Genomic DNA, 16,656 nt, shown 5'->3' on the forward strand with positions numbered 1-16,656 from the left:
TGTACTGGTTGGATGGGATGTGCTGGTTGGATGGGATGTGCAGTGGATGGGATGTGCTGGTTGGATGGGATGTACTGGTTGGATGGGATGTGCTGGTTGGATGGGATGTGCTGGTTGGATGGGATGTGCTGGTTGGATGGGATGTACTGGTTGGATGGGATGTACTGGTTGGATGGGATGTGCAGTGCAGAGGGTTCCTGTCAGGCTCCAGCCCCGCAGCCTTTCCCTCCTCCTGCCCTACATTCCCTTCCTCCCTCCCCTCCCCGAGCTCAATGGGGGCTTTGTTTGGGAGGAATGCAAACAAACTCAGGGCTGTGTGAAAAGGCCCAGCTCATCATTTGCAGCTCTGCAATGGACTGGAAAAGAACTTTTCCTCCCTCCCTCTCATACTGGTGGCCTTGGCTCTGTTACTTGTGGGGAACAGCCAGTCTGTGATTCAGCAGCACAGGAGGGATCTCTGCAGGACCTTGGCGGGGGCTTGGCAAGGTGTGAAGTGGTGTGGAAGGGGATTATGGATTTAAAACTGTTCTGCTGAGGCAGGTCCTGGGTCTTCATGGACATCTTCCATCCAAGAGCCCTGGAGACACAAACCCCCTGAGCACTGAGTGGTGGTTGTGTGTCCCCCAGGGCAGTCAGGGGCCTAAACCTGCCCAGGGAATGTTGGGATGCTCCATGGGAGTCCCAGACAGCCTCCTCTGTGGGTGCAGGATGGAAGAGCCACTGTGAGAGCCACTGCTGCTGCTGCTGCTTAAGCTTTGCCACCCCCAGCAGGAACCTGAAAAATCCATAAATGGCTCCTGTCTTTTCCAAAGCTGTGAGTTCAGGTTTGGTCAGATCTGGGCCTGTGGAATCACTGAATCCTGGAATGGTTTGGGTGGGAAGGGACCTTAAAGCTCCTCTTGTTTCACCGTCCTGCCACGGGGAGGGACACCTTCCACCAGCCCAGGTCGCTCCAAGCCCCATCCAGCCTGGCCTGGGACACTTCCAGGGATCCAGGGGCAGCCACAGCTTCTCTGGGTAACTTATGCCAGGGCCTCCCCACCCTCCCAGCCAGGAATTCCCTCCCAGTCTCCCATCTCTCCCTGCCCTCTGGCACTGGGAAGCCATTCCCTGTGTCCTGTCCCTCCATCCCTTGTCCCCAGTCCCTCTCCAGCTCTCCTGGAGCCCCTTTAGGCTCTGGAAGGGGCTCCAAGGTCTCCCTGGATCCTTCCCTTCCCCAGCTGAGCACCCCCAGCTCTCCCAGCCTGGCTCCAGAGCAGAGGGGCTCCAGCCCTGGCAGCATCTCCGGGGCCTCCTCTGGACTCTCTGCAGCAGCTCCACGTCCTTGTGCTGCTGTTGCCCAGGGCTGGAGGCAGCTCTGCAGGGGGGTCTCAGCTGAGGGGGCACAGGGGCAGATCCCCCCTGCCCTGCTGCCCACCATCCCTGGGGGATCAGCCCAGGGCACGGGGGGTTCTGGGCTGGGTCATGTCCAGCCTCTCACCCCCAACCCCCCCCGTGTTGCTCCAAGCAACATTTAGAGGATTGAAATTGGAAGGGAACCCAGAAGTGACCAGAAACCCAGGGGGATCTGCCTGTGAGGAGCCTCCTCACAGTTGTTGGTGTGAGATGTGCTGAAGGGTAACAAACATTTCCAAATCTTCATCTGAATATATGGAATCCATGAGTTTTTATAAACCTGGCAGTGTCCTTCCAGGTTTTCCAGTGAATTCCAGTTTGCCCTGCTGAGGCTGATAAATATCAACACCTAATGAGGCACTAATTCCGTGCTCATCTTTAATTCATCCCTGTTCTCCTCCTCTGAGGGTGATGTCTCTGTGAGGGTGATGTCTCCTGTGAGGATGATGTCTCCTGTAAGGGTGATGTCTCCTGTGAGGGTGATGTCTCTGTGAGGGTGATGTCTCTGTGAGGGTGATGTCTCCTGTGAGGGTGATGTCTCCTGTAAGGGTGATGTCTCCTGTGAGGGTGATGTCTCCTGTGAGGGTGATGTCTCTGTAAGGGTGATGTCTCCTGTGAGGGTGATGTCTCCTATGAGGGTGATGTCTCTGTGAGGGTGATGTCTCCTCTGAGGGTGATGTCTCCTGTGAGGGTGATGTCTCCTGTAAGGGTGATGTCTCCTGTGAGGGTGATGTCTCCTGTGAGGGTGATGTCTCTGTAAGGGTGATGTCTCCTGTGAGGGTGATGTCTCCTGTGAGGGTGATGTCTCCTGTAGGGATGATGTCTCCTGTGAGGATGATGTCTCTGTGAGGGTGATTGTCTCCTCTGAGGGTGATGTCTCCTGTGAGGGTGATGTCTCCTGTGAGGGTGATGTCTCTGTAAGGGTGATGTCTCCTCTGAGGGTGATGTCTCCTATGAGGGTGATGTCTCTGTGAGGGTGATGTCTCCTCTGAGGGTGATGTCTCCTGTGAGGGTGATGTCTCCTGTAAGGGTGATGTCTCCTGTGAGGGTGATGTCTCCTGTGAGGGTGATGTCTCTGTAAGGGTGATGTCTCCTGTGAGGGTGATGTCTCCTATGAGGGTGATGTCTCTGTGAGGGTGATGTCTCCTCTGAGGGTGATGTCTCCTGTGAGGGTGATGTCTCCTGTAAGGGTGATGTCTCCTGTGAGGGTGATGTCTCCTGTGAGGGTGATGTCTCTGTAAGGGTGATGTCTCCTGTGAGGGTGATGTCTCCTGTGAGGGTGATGTCTCCTGTAGGGATGATGTCTCCTGTGAGGATGATGTCTCTGTGAGGGTGATTGTCTCCTCTGAGGGTGATGTCTCCTGTGAGGGTGATGTCTCCTGTGAGGGTGATGTCTCTGTAAGGGTGATGTCTCCTGTGAGGGTGATGTCTCCTATGAGGGTGATGTCTCTGTGAGGGTGATGTCTCCTCTGAGGGTGATGTCTCCTGTGAGGGTGATGTCTCCTGTAAGGGTGATGTCTCCTGTGAGGGTGATGTCTCCTGTGAGGGTGATGTCTCTGTAAGGGTGATGTCTCCTGTGAGGGTGATGTCTCCTGTGAGGGTGATGTCTCTGTGATGGTGATATCTCCTGTAGGGATGATGTCTCCTGTGAGGGTGATGTCTCTGTGAGGGTGATGTCTCCTGTAGGGATGATGTCTCCTGTGAGGATGATGTCTCTGTGAGGGTGATTGTCTCCTCTGAGGGTGATGTCTCCTGTGAGGGTGATGTCTCTGTGAGGGTGATGTCTCTGTGAGGGTGATGTCTCTGTAAGGGTGATGTCTCCTATGAGGGTGATGTCTCCTGTAAGGGTGATGTCTCCTGTAAGGATGATGTCTCCTGTGAGGGTGATGTCTCCTCTGAGGGTGATGTCTCCTGTAAGGATGATGTGTCCTATGAGGGTGATGTCTCTGTGAGGGTGATGTCTCCTTTTAGGGTGATGTCTCCTGTGAGGGTGATGTCTCTGTAAGGATGATGTCTCTGTAAGGATGATGTCTCCTGTAAGGGTGATGTCTCCTCTGAGGATGATGTCTCTGTGAGGGTGATGTCTCTGTGAGGATGATGTCTCTGTGAGGATGATGTCTCCTGTGAGGGTGATGTCTCCTCTGAGGGTGATGTCTCCTGTGAGGGTGATGTCTCTGTGATGGTGATATCTCCTGTAGGGATGATGTCTCCTCTGAGGGTGATGTCTCCTGTGAGGGTGATGTCTCCTGTGAGGGTGATGTCTCTGTGATGGTGATATCTCCTGTAGGGATGATGTCTCCTGTGAGGGTGATGTCTCTGTGAGGGTGATGTCTCCTGTAGGGATGATGTCTCCTGTGAGGGTGATGTCTCTGTAAGGATGATGTCTCCTGTGAGAGTGATGTCTCCCTTCTGCATTCCAGTCACTTTTTATACCCATTACCCTCTCCAACCCTTTCCTGAACATACTTTTCCTGGAAACTGCCCCGTGCCTGTCCCTGTCCCCTGGGCAGCCCTTGTGTTTTGGTGGTTTGATGTCACCAGTGGGAGCCCCTTGGCCAGTCTGTTCAAACTCCTCTGGAAGTGTCCTGAGGGAAGGAGTCATTGCTATTTATGACAGCCTTTGTGTTCTGGAGGCTGAACCAGTATTGGAATGGGAGCTGGGTGTAACGTGGGACTGGGGATTTGTTTATCCCCGAACACTGGAGTTGCCTAAATCCCTGCAGAGCAGAGAAGAGTTAACTCCCTGGGCTGGGTTAGTGCCTTGCTTTCTCCTGACACCCAAAAAGTGGCTGTCAGTCATCCTGCTGGAGCTGGGCAGGGCCTGGAAGTGACAGTCACCGTGAGGGATGTTTAATTTATGGTCTCCAGGCTGTGTTGGTGTGTTTGGTGGCGTTGCTGGGGAACGAACCCCACGTGGCAGCAAACGGCCCCGTGACCTGTGGGCTCGGGTGGATTTGGGACAGTTTGCATTTCAAACCACACAGGATGGTTCCTGTATTGATTCATAGATTTGATTTGGTGGGAGGGATTGAAGCACTGCTGGGAAAAAAACGGAGCAGTGGCCTGAGGCTGAGGGCTGGGGATCTCCAGGCTGATGTCCTGGGATTAGTGGAGACCTTGGCTTTTAGTCACTGCACTTCTTTAAATGAGAGAATCCCAGAATCCCTGAGGTTGGAAAAGCCCTCCCAGCCCATGGATCCACCCTGTGCCCCATCCCCACCTTGTCCCCCAACCCAGAGCACTGAGTGCCACAGCCAGGCCTTCCTGGGACACCTCCAGGGCTGGGCACTCCAAACCTCCCTGGGCAGCCCCTGCCAGTGCCTGACCACCCTTTCCAGCAGGAAATTCCTCCTGAAATCCTTAGAATAGGGAATTTTGACCCTTGGTGAGGATTCATTCTCCTCCTTGGCTACAGGTGACCCTCCAGCAGGAGCCATCCCTGCCCAACAGAGGCCTGAGGGAAGGGGGATCCTCCTCCCCCATCTCATGTGGTGAAGCCTGTCCCAGAGAGGCTCTGCATTCCAGAGTTCTGTGGGAAAGGACTTTAGGATTTGATATTTCAATGGTAAAATCATAGAAATGAAAGAATGGTTTGGGTTGGCCTTGAGTTCAAAGCTCTTCTTGTCCCATGGGCAGGGACACCTCCCACTAGCCCAGGTTGCTCCAAGCCCCGTCCAGCCTGGCCTTGGACACTCCCAGGGATCCAGGGGCAGCCACAGCTGCTCTGGGCAACCTGTGCCAGGGCCTCCCCACCCTCACAGACAGGAATTCCTTCCCAATCTCCCATCTCCCCCTGCCCTCTGGCACTGGGAAGCCATTCCCTGTGTCCTGTCCCTCCAGGCCTTGTCCCCAGTCCCTCTCCAGCTCTCCTGGAGCCCCTTTAGGCTCTGCAAGGGGCTCCAAGGTCTCCCTGGATCCTTCCCTTCCCCAGCTGAGCACCCCCAGCTCTCCCAGCCTGGCTCCAGAGCAGAGGGGCTCCAGCCCTGGCAGCATCTCTGGGGCCTCCTCTGGACTCTCTGCAGCAGCTCCACGTCCTTGTGCTGCTGTTGCCCAGGGCTGGAGGCAGCTCTGCAGGGGGGTCTCAGCTGAGGGGGCAGAGGGGCAGATCCCCCCTGCCCTGCTGCCCACCATCCCTGGGGGATCAGCCCAGGGCACGGGGGGTTTGGGCTGTTCCAGCCTCTCTCCCTGCCGTGCTGTGTGCAGGGTGTTGGGCTAAAAGCAGTTCAAAGCTCAGTTCCCATGCAAACTTCTTATGTAATAGTGTGTTTCATAAATTCTATTTAATCTTACTTGGTATAAAATGACCTTGTAGATTTAGGAGGGAAGTTTGGGATTGCAGCTGCTGCCTTTTTAAAAGTCTAAATATAAACAGGTTTTTTGGAAGACACGAGAAGTGATCAGTGGAGTTGTTCTGATTGGAATTGAAAGTCAGAACCGTGGCATCTAATTACTGTCAGAACAGTTTGAGAGGATGAATTGGAGTGTTCCTGCTCCTCTGGTGTAGCCTCTGCTGGTAATTCTTGTAGGCAGCTTCGGGAAGAGAAGCTCAAATCCTGGAGGCAGCTCTGGGCCCTCACACAGGAGACACAGGGAGGGGCTGGAGCGTGGGCAGGGAAGGGAAGGGAGCTGGGAAGGGGCTGGAGCAGCAGGAGGGGCTGAGGGAGCTGGGGGGGCTCAGCCTGGAGAAAAGGAGGCTCAGGGGGGACCTTCTGGCTCTGCAACCCCCTGACAGGAGGGGGGAGCTGGGGGGGTCGGACTCTGCTCCCAGGGAACAAGGGACAGGAGGAGAGGGAACAGCCTCCAGCTGTGCCAGGGGAGGCTCAGGTTGGACAGGAGGAGGAATTTCCTGCTGGAAAGGGTGGTCAGGCCCTGGCAGGGGCTGCCCAGGGAGGTGACAGAGTCACTGTCCCTGCAGGGATTAAAAGCCATGTGGATGTGGTGCTTGGGGACCTTCTTTATTAGTTGGTGTGAGAAGTACAAACCTTGTTTGTGCTCTGTCAGGATGGTCTGTGCTTTGCTGAGCTCTCAGAGTCCTGGTTACACACTTCTGCCAAGTCCTGCCTTCGGCTCTTCCACGTCCCAGGTGGAGCAGGGATGGACCCTGTGAGGGGACTCAGCTCTGAGAACTCACCTTTCACTGCTGGTGAAACTTTGTGTACCTTGAACCAGCTCTGAGAACTCACCTTTCACTGCTGGTTCAGGCTCTGTGTGCCTTGAACCAGCTCTGAGAACTCACCTTTCACTGCTGGTTCAGGCTTTGTGTGCCTTGAACCTCTCCTGCCTCCATGGGGGAGCTCGGGGTGACCCTGTAACCTGTGAGTGCTGGGCTGAGGCAGGGGGGCCAGGGCTCCTCTGGAACAGGCTCCCCAGGGAATGGGCACAGCCCCAAAGCTGCCAGAGCTCAGGGAGTGTTTGGACAACACCCTGAGGGACAGGGGGAGATTATTGGGGTGTCTGTGCAGGGCCAGAGTGGTCCTTGTGGGTCCCTTCCAGCTCAGGATGTTCCATGATCTTACCTGTGATCCCTGGAGGTTCCCTTGAGCACAGACCCTCTGAAGCCCTGGCTCTGTTGGTCTCTGTGCTCCTCTCCCATTCCAGAGGGCCTGGACATCCCTGGTTTACCTGAAGATTCTGTAAAAGAAGAAGAAAAAAGCTTCTGTTCTGTCTCAGCCATTTGGAGTTGATGCGGAATTGCTTTTATTTTTTTCTTTTATTAAACACTAATTACTTATTTATGTGTTTGTTTATTTTAGGGATAGACTTCAAGATTAAAACTGTTGAATTACAAGGAAAGAAGATCAAGCTACAGATCTGGTGAGTGACACCCCCCCCAGAACGTTCAAGGGTGGCCTCCTGCAGCAGCAGCAGGTTCTCCTGAGGAGGGTTTGCTGCTCCTGGGAGTCCACTCAGGGCCCCAGTTCTGCAGCTCTGTGTTTTCAGTGTTTTTAGGAGGTGGATCTGCAGCAGTGCTGTAACCACAGGTACTGCTGCTCCCTCCAGGCCCTTGGCAAAGTCCTGCCTGGGCTCTGGGAGGAGAGGATCCTCTCAGGCTGTGATTTGGTGGGAAGTGGTTTAAAACTGGAATTTTTTTAAATTAGGAGTTGCCTCCGATCCGTGGCTATAAATTGACTTGCAGCCTTTCTTTGTGTCAGCAGGAAAGTGCAGCCCACAGCTCCCCTCGGCCTGTAATTTTCCATGCTCAGCTGGGGACAGTTCTGCAGTGCCTGGAAACGGGGCTGTGCTCTGTGGGAATGTCTGACACGAGGCACAACCTGAGCTCCTTCCCCTGAGCTCTGCTCTGAGCTGGAGAGCTTTCACCCTGCAGCAGCTCAGGGCACAGAGCTGGGGGCTGTTCCTGGCCCCTGGGCTTGGGTGGGCCCCCTCCTCACCCAGTGCCTTCTCCAGCTGTACTGGGAGCACAGAACCTGAACTGGTTTAGAGCTTGACTGTGCCCTTTTTGCCCCCCCACTGATAACAGTCCCCATGGCTTTGTCAGGCTGATGTCTGCAGCTGCAGGTGGGTGGGTCCCAGTTAGGGGGAGGCTCTGGTGTCCCCCTGAGTGGGCTCTTGTTCCAGTGCTGTGGGACCTGCTGAGAGATCATCCTTCCTAACCAAGGCATCTGGAGTCATCCTTGTCACCAGCACTCTGAGGGGGTTCAGTTAGAACTGAAAGAGAGCAGGTTTAGGTGGGATATTGGGAAGGAATTCTTCCCTGGGAGGGTGGGGAGGCCCTGGCCCAGGTTGCCCAGAGCAGCTGTGGCTGCCCCTGGATCCCTGGAAGTGTCCCAGGCCAGGCTGGACGGGGCTTGGAGCAACCTGGGCTGGTGGAAGATGTCCCTGCCCATGGCAGGGGGTGGAATGGGATGATCTTTCGTGTCCCTTCCAACCCAAACCACTCTGGGAATCGATGATTAAACTTAAGAAAAGCCATCATAAAATGTAAAAACTGAAAATACGGAAAAATGAGGCTGTTTAATGCATGTACAGATAAAGAACAAGCTGTAATGGAGCCCTACACACCGTGGGGTTCAGTGCCTTGGAGAAGTGCAGAGGGGCTGGGGGAGCTGAGATTTGTGCAATGGCAACTCTGAAATGTCCCAAAATCGGGAAGTCGTGGCCTGGTTCTGCTGCTCGTTCCTGCCAGGTTCAAACTGCACGTTTGAAATGAAGCTTGGGAAGCAGAAAAACGAAGCTCCTACTGCCACAAAAAAAAAAAATTAAATTAAATCTCAGCATTGTAATTTCCAGCTTCTCCTGTAGCAGTTTTGCCCCACCATGGCTCAGTGCCTGGAGCAGCAGAGTCCTGGGAAGATGTTTTGTGCAGGCCATGTATTTCCCCCCTGCTCCCTTGTGTTTGACCTCACCCCACACGTGTAGGAGCTGTGTTTGGTGCTGCCACAGTGATGCTTCACTCCCAGGCAGCAGTTCAGTGACTGGAGTGTGCAAACCTGAGCCTGTTCTGGGAGCTCTTCTTGCTCCAGAGTGTGGATGGTACAGCACCAGCTCTTGGTCTTGTTAAACCTCCTGACATTCCCCGGGGCCACTCCTCCTGCTTATCCAGGCCCCTCTGGACAGCCCCATCCTCCAGGTGTGTCCCTGCACCACCACTCCCTTCCCTGCAGGGCAGGACAGCTCCTTCCCTCTCCTCCTGGCTGTGGGAGGTGGGCACTCAGCAGTGCCACGGCCTCTGAAATGCCTGTTTAGGAGTAAAGAACCCGAAGGTCAGGCTCAGTTAAACCCTGCCAGGGGGGAGAAGCAATCTGATACCCCATAGCTGTTAAAATTGGGGTTGTTGCTCAGTAAGGATCAGGCTGGGATTAGGGTGTTTTCCCAGTGCTCCAAATGGAAATGTGCCCATTGCAAACCAAGTTGGGATAAGAGGCCATGGAGAACTGGTGGCAGGTGAGGCTGGGGCAGTGCCAGGCTGGGTCAGGGAGCTTTGGAGCAGTCCCAGGGTGTGAGGAGGAGGAGGATGGACACTTCTCATGGGTCTGGCCTTCCAGGGGAATGAGCTTGCCCAGGACAGATCCATCAGGAGAACCCCTGGTGTGTCAAATCCCGTGTGAAAGCACCTACAGAAACTGAGGATATTCCTGGTGGGGTTATTGTTGTACCACTGCTGAGTCTGGGAGAACTGTTGCTGTGACAGTCACTCAGGATGGGCTTAGCCCAGGGTTTGGGAGAATCCCAGCAAAGGGTGGGACCTGGAGGGGTTGACACAGGTGAATGTCTTGAAAAATATTAATACAGTAAAGCTCATAGTGCAGAGAGGGGAGGGAGAATAAAGGAGCAGAAGGAGAGATCAGTGCTCCATGAAAAGGTGGTGTTGGCTTTGGGGAAAGCACTGAAGGGCTTCAGAGGAACAGAGCAATGGAGCTAAAAATTGAGTGTAGTATCACACACTTCAGGAACTCGGGCAGAGGTGCTTTGAAATGGAGACCAAAAGGCTCGGGCACAGTGTAATTCCCTGAACTCCTCAGCATAATGGAGCCATTGAGAAATGAAATGTGATTTTCCTGATGCCCTTCCCAGAGGGCAGGAAGTGAGTGTGACACACGGGTCTGATCAGCACTGCCTGGCAGGAAAGGCACTGCTTTAGGAAGGACAGCTGGGAGGATGAGGGTTCTCCAAGACCTCAGAGCACACCTTTAAATCCACGAGGGCACTGAAGGGGTAGGGAGGGTCTGGTAGAACCCGTTGCCTTTTCCAACCCCAGAACATCAGTTCTGGTGTGAGGTGGCACGTGGGGAACACCAGGAGATGAAGCTGTGCTGGGAAACCCCTCCCAGGATGTTGTGGTGGCTGTGGGGGCACACAGACAGGCTCACAGGGCATTTCCCAGAGGAGCAGTCTGGTTTGGACGCTTCAGTCCACAGAGGGCATCTCTGGCTCCAGAACTCCTTGAAAACCACAGGGAAATGGAAGCTGGAAAACCTCTGGCCTGCCCAGGTACAGCTCTGAGGTGCTTGTGAGGAGGCACAGAAAGCAGAACTGGGTTTGTCACCCCTGTGAAGCACAGGCTGGAGGAGTACCACTGTCACCTCAAAATCTAATTCTTTCCTTTTTTCCTGCTTAGCTGCTCCTCCAACTCTCCTGTCTTTGGTCGCATTTGTGTGCTAGCCTGTTTTCCTGCAGTCCTGCTGACTGATCCCAAATTTTAGGAGGAGCTCTGTGTTTTTAGAATGCAGCTCTTAGCTGTGTGGAAGGCCACGAAGTGACATTTCTCTCTCAGTGCATCTCTGCTGGCAGCACAGTTGCATGGCCAGAAAAGAGTCCTCACAACGTTGTTCTATTCAGCAGTGAGCTCCTTGCAGGAATAACCCTGTGCCCTGGGTCAGCAGTGCAGGGGAGCACAGTGTGGAGCAGCTCTCCCAGACCATTCCAGGCGTGGAAATTCCCTGGGATGTGCAAGTGGAGCGTGGTGGTGAACAGGCAGAGCTGCTCACAGCTCCCCTGCCCCGGTGCCATCAGCCCCAGGAATTCTGCAGCTGCCCCAGGAACGACTCCAAGTTAATTCTCTGTGCCCAGGGCTCCGGAGGCCGTTCAGTGAACGCAGAGATCGAGGGGGAAGATGTTCCTTTGGCAAGTCAGATTCTTCTCTGCTTAGAGATTTTTTTAAACTTTTTCCTGTCTGAATATTTCTCAGACAAGCTGAAATTTCTGTATGCTGCAGAATCTCAGAATTATTAGGTTGGAAAAGCCCTCCCATGGATCCCCCCTGTGCCCCATCCCCACCTTGTCCCCAGCTCAGAGCACTGAGTGCCACGGCCAGGCCTTCCTGGGACACCTCCAGGGCTGGGCACTCCAAACCTCCCTGGGCAGCCCCTGCCAGTGCCTGACCACCCCTTCCAGCAGGAAATTCCTCCTCCTGTCCCACCTGAGCCTCCCCTGGCACAGCCTGAGGCTGTTCCCTCTCCTCCTGTCCCTTGTTCCCTGGGAGCAGAGTCCGACCCCCCCCAGGCTCCCCCCTCCTGTCAGGGGGTTGCAGAGCCAGAAGGTCCCTCCTGATCCCTCCTTTTGTCCAGGCTGAGCCCCCCCAGCTCCCTCATCCCCTCCTGCTGCTCCAGCCCCTTCCCAGCTCCCTTCCCTTCCCTGCCCACGCTCCAGCCCCTCCCTGTGTCTCCTGTGTGAGGGTGCCCATGGATCCAGCCTGGCCAGACCCCTCTGCAGGCCCTTCCTGCCCTCCAGCAGACCCACATCCCACCCACCCTGGTGTCATCCACGACCTGACTGAGGTGCCCTCGATCCCCTCGTCCAGCTCATCAATGAAGGTGTTAACCAGGGCTGGTCCCAGCTCTGATCCCTGTGTGACCCACTGGAGCCCATTCCCAGCTGGATGGGACTGCATTCCCCACCTCTCCCTGGGGCCAGGATTATCCCAGCCAGGAACACACTGTCCAAGCCCTGGGCTGCACAGGGGCACTTTTCCTTTGGGGAGGAAAGTCCTCAGCCTGGTCACTGCAGCTCCCAGAGTTCTGGGTCAGCAGGACAGGTCTCCACTGCACTGTTGTGCTGCACACTTTGGCAAACACAACAGGAAGAAACAGTGGGACAGTAGTAAAATTCTCGGCATCATTTTGCCAGGAATTGCTTGGTTTGATATGTGGGAGACCTTCATTTTGAGCAGCATGAGCTGGGAGGATGTTCACAGATCACCAGATCTGATCTCCTGGTGCTGCAGCCGTGTAAACCCCTCATCAATAAATCATAGTGCACTTTAGGGTTTCTTTAGTCTCTGCCAGGTCAGCCGGAAAGCTGTCCCAGAAATTCCTTTCTCTGTGCGTTAAACCTCTAATATGATACAGCCTATGCATATTTTAATGTTGGCACGAGAGTAATTCAAATAGATTTTTCCCTTTCCTCGTGCCCCTCCTCTCCCCAGTCCCACGGGGGGACCTTCCTTTGTGCTCACTTTGCAGCCCAACCATCCCAGCTCCCTCTTCTCCTCCCATGCTGTCTCCGTGATCCCTGCCCACCTTTATGTGAGCCTGGAGTTTGTGCCCGTGCCTGTGCCCACATCCAGCATTTATTGCACACCCAGAGCTCTGTTCCCCCCTTCCCTGAGGTTTGAACAAAGGGATGGGGAGCCCGGGCAGCAAACAGGGCCCGCGGGCTCCGACTGTCTCCTGCCGTTTGCTCAGGGTGGATCCAGCACTCCGGGCACTGGGAGAGCCATAACTCACTTCCTCTGTTTGCCTCAGCCCTAATCTCCCATCCATTAGGAGTTATCTCTGAATAATGAATGGAGAATCCATTTAGGAGGGGAAAGGGCAGCTGGAGGATTTATTTAAAAAGAAAGAAAGGGAGACACTCCTCCGGGTTCTTTGCTTTTTCCCTCCCCAGCTTTTTTTCTTCCATCAGCCGAGCTGCAGTTGCCAGGAAAAGCACTGGAGGAGTTAACCCAGCGAGGTGGTTGTAGGATGTGACAAGCAGGGAGTAGCAGCTCCGTGTTTCCAGTGCCAAGTTGTGTCAAACCCACGGAGAATTGTTCCCCTGACGGCTGCTGGATCCCCCAGGAGGGAGGAATCACAGACCCCAAACATTTGGTGGGCTTGGGAAGGCTTTTCCAACGCTGTCCTGTGTGACAGGAGCCAGTGAGAGGGAATGGTGGGGGAAGGTGCTGGCAAGTGGGTACAGAACTCACGGGGAGAGAAAAGAAATGGGGTGTGAGGGGAGATGTGTGGAGATGATTTGCAGGAGTTTGTCCTGAGTGTGCTGACAGGCAGCGTTTTCTGGAGTCATGGAATCAGAATGGTTTGTGTTGGAAGGGACATGAAAGATCATCCCATTCCACCCCTGGCATGGGCAGGGACACCTTCCACCAGCCCAGGTCGCTCCAAACCCCGTCCAACCTGGCCTGGGACACTTCCAGGGATCCAGGGGCAGCCACAGCTTCTCTGGGCAACCTGTACCAGGGCCTCCCCACCCTCCCAGGAGAGAGTTCCCAGCTGGCAGAAGGGGTTGTGTTGTGGTTCTTGGGTTTGGGATCAGCCAGGGAAGGTGAAGTGGTGGGGTGTAAGTCACATCAAGGAGTGGGTTATGATTTCCATCGCTCCCGCCCGACCGCAGGAATGTCACTGGAAAAGTCCTGTGGAATTCTGAGCAGCCAAAGGCAGAGTCAGAGCTCAGTGTGTGCCACCAGTCCTCACATGGCAGAGCAGTTGTCTGCCTCCTCCTCGGGGCAGGGGGTGGGATGAGAGAAGAGCCATGTCTGGAGAATATCCCTGCTGGGGCTGGAGCAGCGCCCTGGACGTGCTGGGACAGGGCCAGGCTGGAGGAGCCCACAGGGAGGGGCAGGGGAGGCCACCTGAGGCCTTTGGCCACTGAGTGAGGGCTGGGGAAGGTCTCCAGAGCACATGAGGCATCTTTGGGGAGTAATGTGAGTATCTCTGGATGTTCTGTGGAGGTGGGCATGGACTGGATTTGCCTCCCGAGGCCACAGCCAGCGATCCAGGCCTTGGAATGGCAAGGCCTGTTAGGACATCCCTGAGCAGGGAGTGCTCCAGTTGGGACCTGCCCCTGGTCTTCCTGCTCTGCTCATTGCCCTTCCCTCGGTGTTGGCAGTTCCTGGAGCAGATAAGGGATCAGCTGCCTGGGTGCTGGAACAGCCTCCGGGGTCGGAGCCAAACCGGAGCCGTAACACTCGTTGAGGAGAGAATTCAGAGAGCATTTCCTGCACCTCAGGAGCTCTCCTCCATGGCATCTGTGCATCTCGAGGCTTTCCATTTACTCCCCAATTCCAGCTGATCCTTGGCCAGAAATCCAACTTGTGAACAAATTGAATTGGCAGCTCCATGTCTGAACAGTGTCACTGAGAACTGCCCCTAAACCTGGATCTGTTGGGGTCGTGTCCTCTGAAAGACACTGTGGAACACGAGTTTAACTCCTGGTTCTCCATTTACTGACATGCAGGTTTGTTCTACCAAACCTCATCCATCCTGTCAAAGATCCCAGGATGAGATGGGACAGTCCAGGTTGTCATTAATGCTGCAGGATCAATCTTCAGCTCATAGACATCAACACTTAACGTTACAGCACTTCTGTGTTTCTGTATCCTACACTTGGACTGAACATTTCAGGCAAATATGTCTGTAAGATCAAGTAAAATCTTTATAAAACTGATCCAAACCCAAATTCCTCTCAGTGTGGAGAGTCAGGAAATGCCTGTGACTGGCTCAGCAGCTGCTGGGCCATCGTGGTGACGGCACAGTTGGGTCGGGTCGCTGTGGGTTGCAGTTCCAGGCTCTTGGAGAACCTGGTGCATCCCTTGGGAATGGTGCAGCAGAGCACACACACTGCTGGTGCAGCAGGGCACACACACTGCTGGTGCAGCAGGGCACACACACTGCTGGATGCCCTGTGCTGCTTTCCTGAGGTGGCTGTGCCCGTTTTCCGCAGGGACACGGCGGGGCAGGAGCGGTTCCACACCATCACCACCTCCTACTACAGAGGAGCCATGGGCATCATGCTGGTGTACGACATCACCAACGCCAAGAGCTTCGAGAACATCAGCAAGTGGCTCAGGAACATAGATGAGGTGGGTAATGGGGGTAACACCCCAGACTGGGGGGTGTGTGGTGAGCACTGGGCACGGGAGGGGTCCCCCAGAGCTCGGGCTCTGTCCAGCCCTGGCAGAGGGTGAACACTCACCAGGGCTTGGTGCTGGGCTTTGGGTGTCCTGTGCCCCCCAGCTGCCCCTTCAGCACTGCCAGGAGGGGCTGGGACTCTGCACAGGGGCCAGGGGTGTCCCAAAATACCAGCTTTGCACATGGGCAGACTCTGTGTCTGTGCTGGGGAACAGTGGGAGGGGAGGAACACCCTGGAACTGGGAGCAGCAGGTTTGGGAGCAGCTGCCAGCACAGGGCATTGCAGAGGGGCAGCACAAAGCCTCGAGCTGGAGAGGAGCTGTACAGTGTGTCAGCACTCAGAGTAACTGTTCTGAGGGTCACTGTGTAAATCCTCTAAGTATTATGTATATTTATAACCTCCACTCCCCAAAAGCCATGTTGTGAGGTATTTGGAAGTTCCCCCTGGCTGCTGCTGGGAATGTTTGTGGAGATGATTATTGCCCTTGGCACAGGAGAACCAGGACAGGGAGGCTGGGAAGTTTCAGGCAAGGTCAAGTGAAGCAGGAGAAGCTGCTGGGGGAGCACAAAGTGCCTGGGTGCCCAAGAGTTCATCCTCCAGGAGCTCTGAGGTGTTTAAGAGGGCGGCACAACTGGTAGTTCTTGCTTTTGTGACGCTGCTCCCAAATGGAATAGGTGTTTGGGTTTTCCTGGGAAGCACGGGGGTGGCCCTGCAGAACTGGGCACGGCAGATTTGGGCTGGCAGGAGCTGCTCAGGGCAGCACTGAGGGCTGGGGAAGGCAGCAGAGCAAACATGGGATGTTGGGATTTGGATTTCCCAGCGTGAAAAATGGGAAATGATCCCGTTTGTGGAAAAGTGCAGCGTGGGGGAACAGGAGGGGGGATAAGGCAGCACAGGAAGAGGCTCAGCAACGAGTTGAATCTAAGCTTGGAGCTGAGGCCTTGAGCTTCTGCAGTGGCTTTGTTAAAAACTTGCTGGTGTCCAGGTGAGTGATGGGCCCCATTCACCCCCTCGGGGCTGAGAAGTGCTTTTGGTGCCCTCATGTTTTCAGTCTGTGTCACACAAACCTGGGCAGCTGATTTCAGGGGCGCTGTGGGGGCTGCTCAGTGACTGTGGCTTTAAAAGGGATGTCTGACACCTCAGGAAGCTTTCTTTTATTGTGGGAGAAGCTCAGTGGTGGAGTGTGTCTGCAGAAACCATGGAGTTGTTTGGGTTGGAAAAGCTCTGAGACCACTGAGTCCAACCCAGCCCTGCCCAGGCCACCCCTGACCCCTGTCCCCAAGTGCCACATCCACAGGGCTTTCAAATCCCTGCAGGGATGGGGACTCCACCCCTGCCCTGGGCAGCTGTGCCAGGGCTGGGCAGCCCTTTCTGGGAAGAAATTATTCCCAGATCCTTCTCCAGCTTTCCAGCTCCTCTGCCCCAGCCTGGAGTGTCCCAGGGGGTTGTGGTGACCCAGGGGCAGGACCTGGCACTTGGTCTGCTTGTCCCTCACACCAGTGACCTCAGCCCATGGATCCAGCCTGGCCAGACCCCTCTGCAGGCCCTTCCTGCCCTCCAGCAGACCCACATCCCACCCACCCTGGTGTCATCCACGACCTGACTGAGGTGCCCTCGATCCCCTCGTCCAGCTCATCAATGAAGGTGTTAAACAGGGCTGGTCCCAGCTCTGAT

The 16,656-nt window shown here is 55.1% G+C and overlaps 1 protein-coding gene across 1 annotated transcript in view; it reads left to right on the forward strand.

The window, feature by feature from the left end:
• Window positions 1-16,656, forward strand: part of RAB10 (RAB10, member RAS oncogene family) — a 46,707-nt gene that overhangs the window by 25,442 nt on the left and 4,609 nt on the right. The window contains exons 2-3 of the mRNA XM_032683473.1: window positions 7,149-7,209; window positions 14,794-14,932. Coding sequence (XP_032539364.1) covers window positions 7,149-7,209; window positions 14,794-14,932 — 200 coding nt within the window. The remainder of the gene's footprint in view (window positions 1-7,148; window positions 7,210-14,793; window positions 14,933-16,656) is intronic.

The sequence above is a fragment of the Chiroxiphia lanceolata genome, chromosome 3 (assembly GCF_009829145.1).
Source record: "Chiroxiphia lanceolata isolate bChiLan1 chromosome 3, bChiLan1.pri, whole genome shotgun sequence".
NCBI lineage: Eukaryota > Metazoa > Chordata > Aves > Passeriformes > Pipridae > Chiroxiphia > Chiroxiphia lanceolata.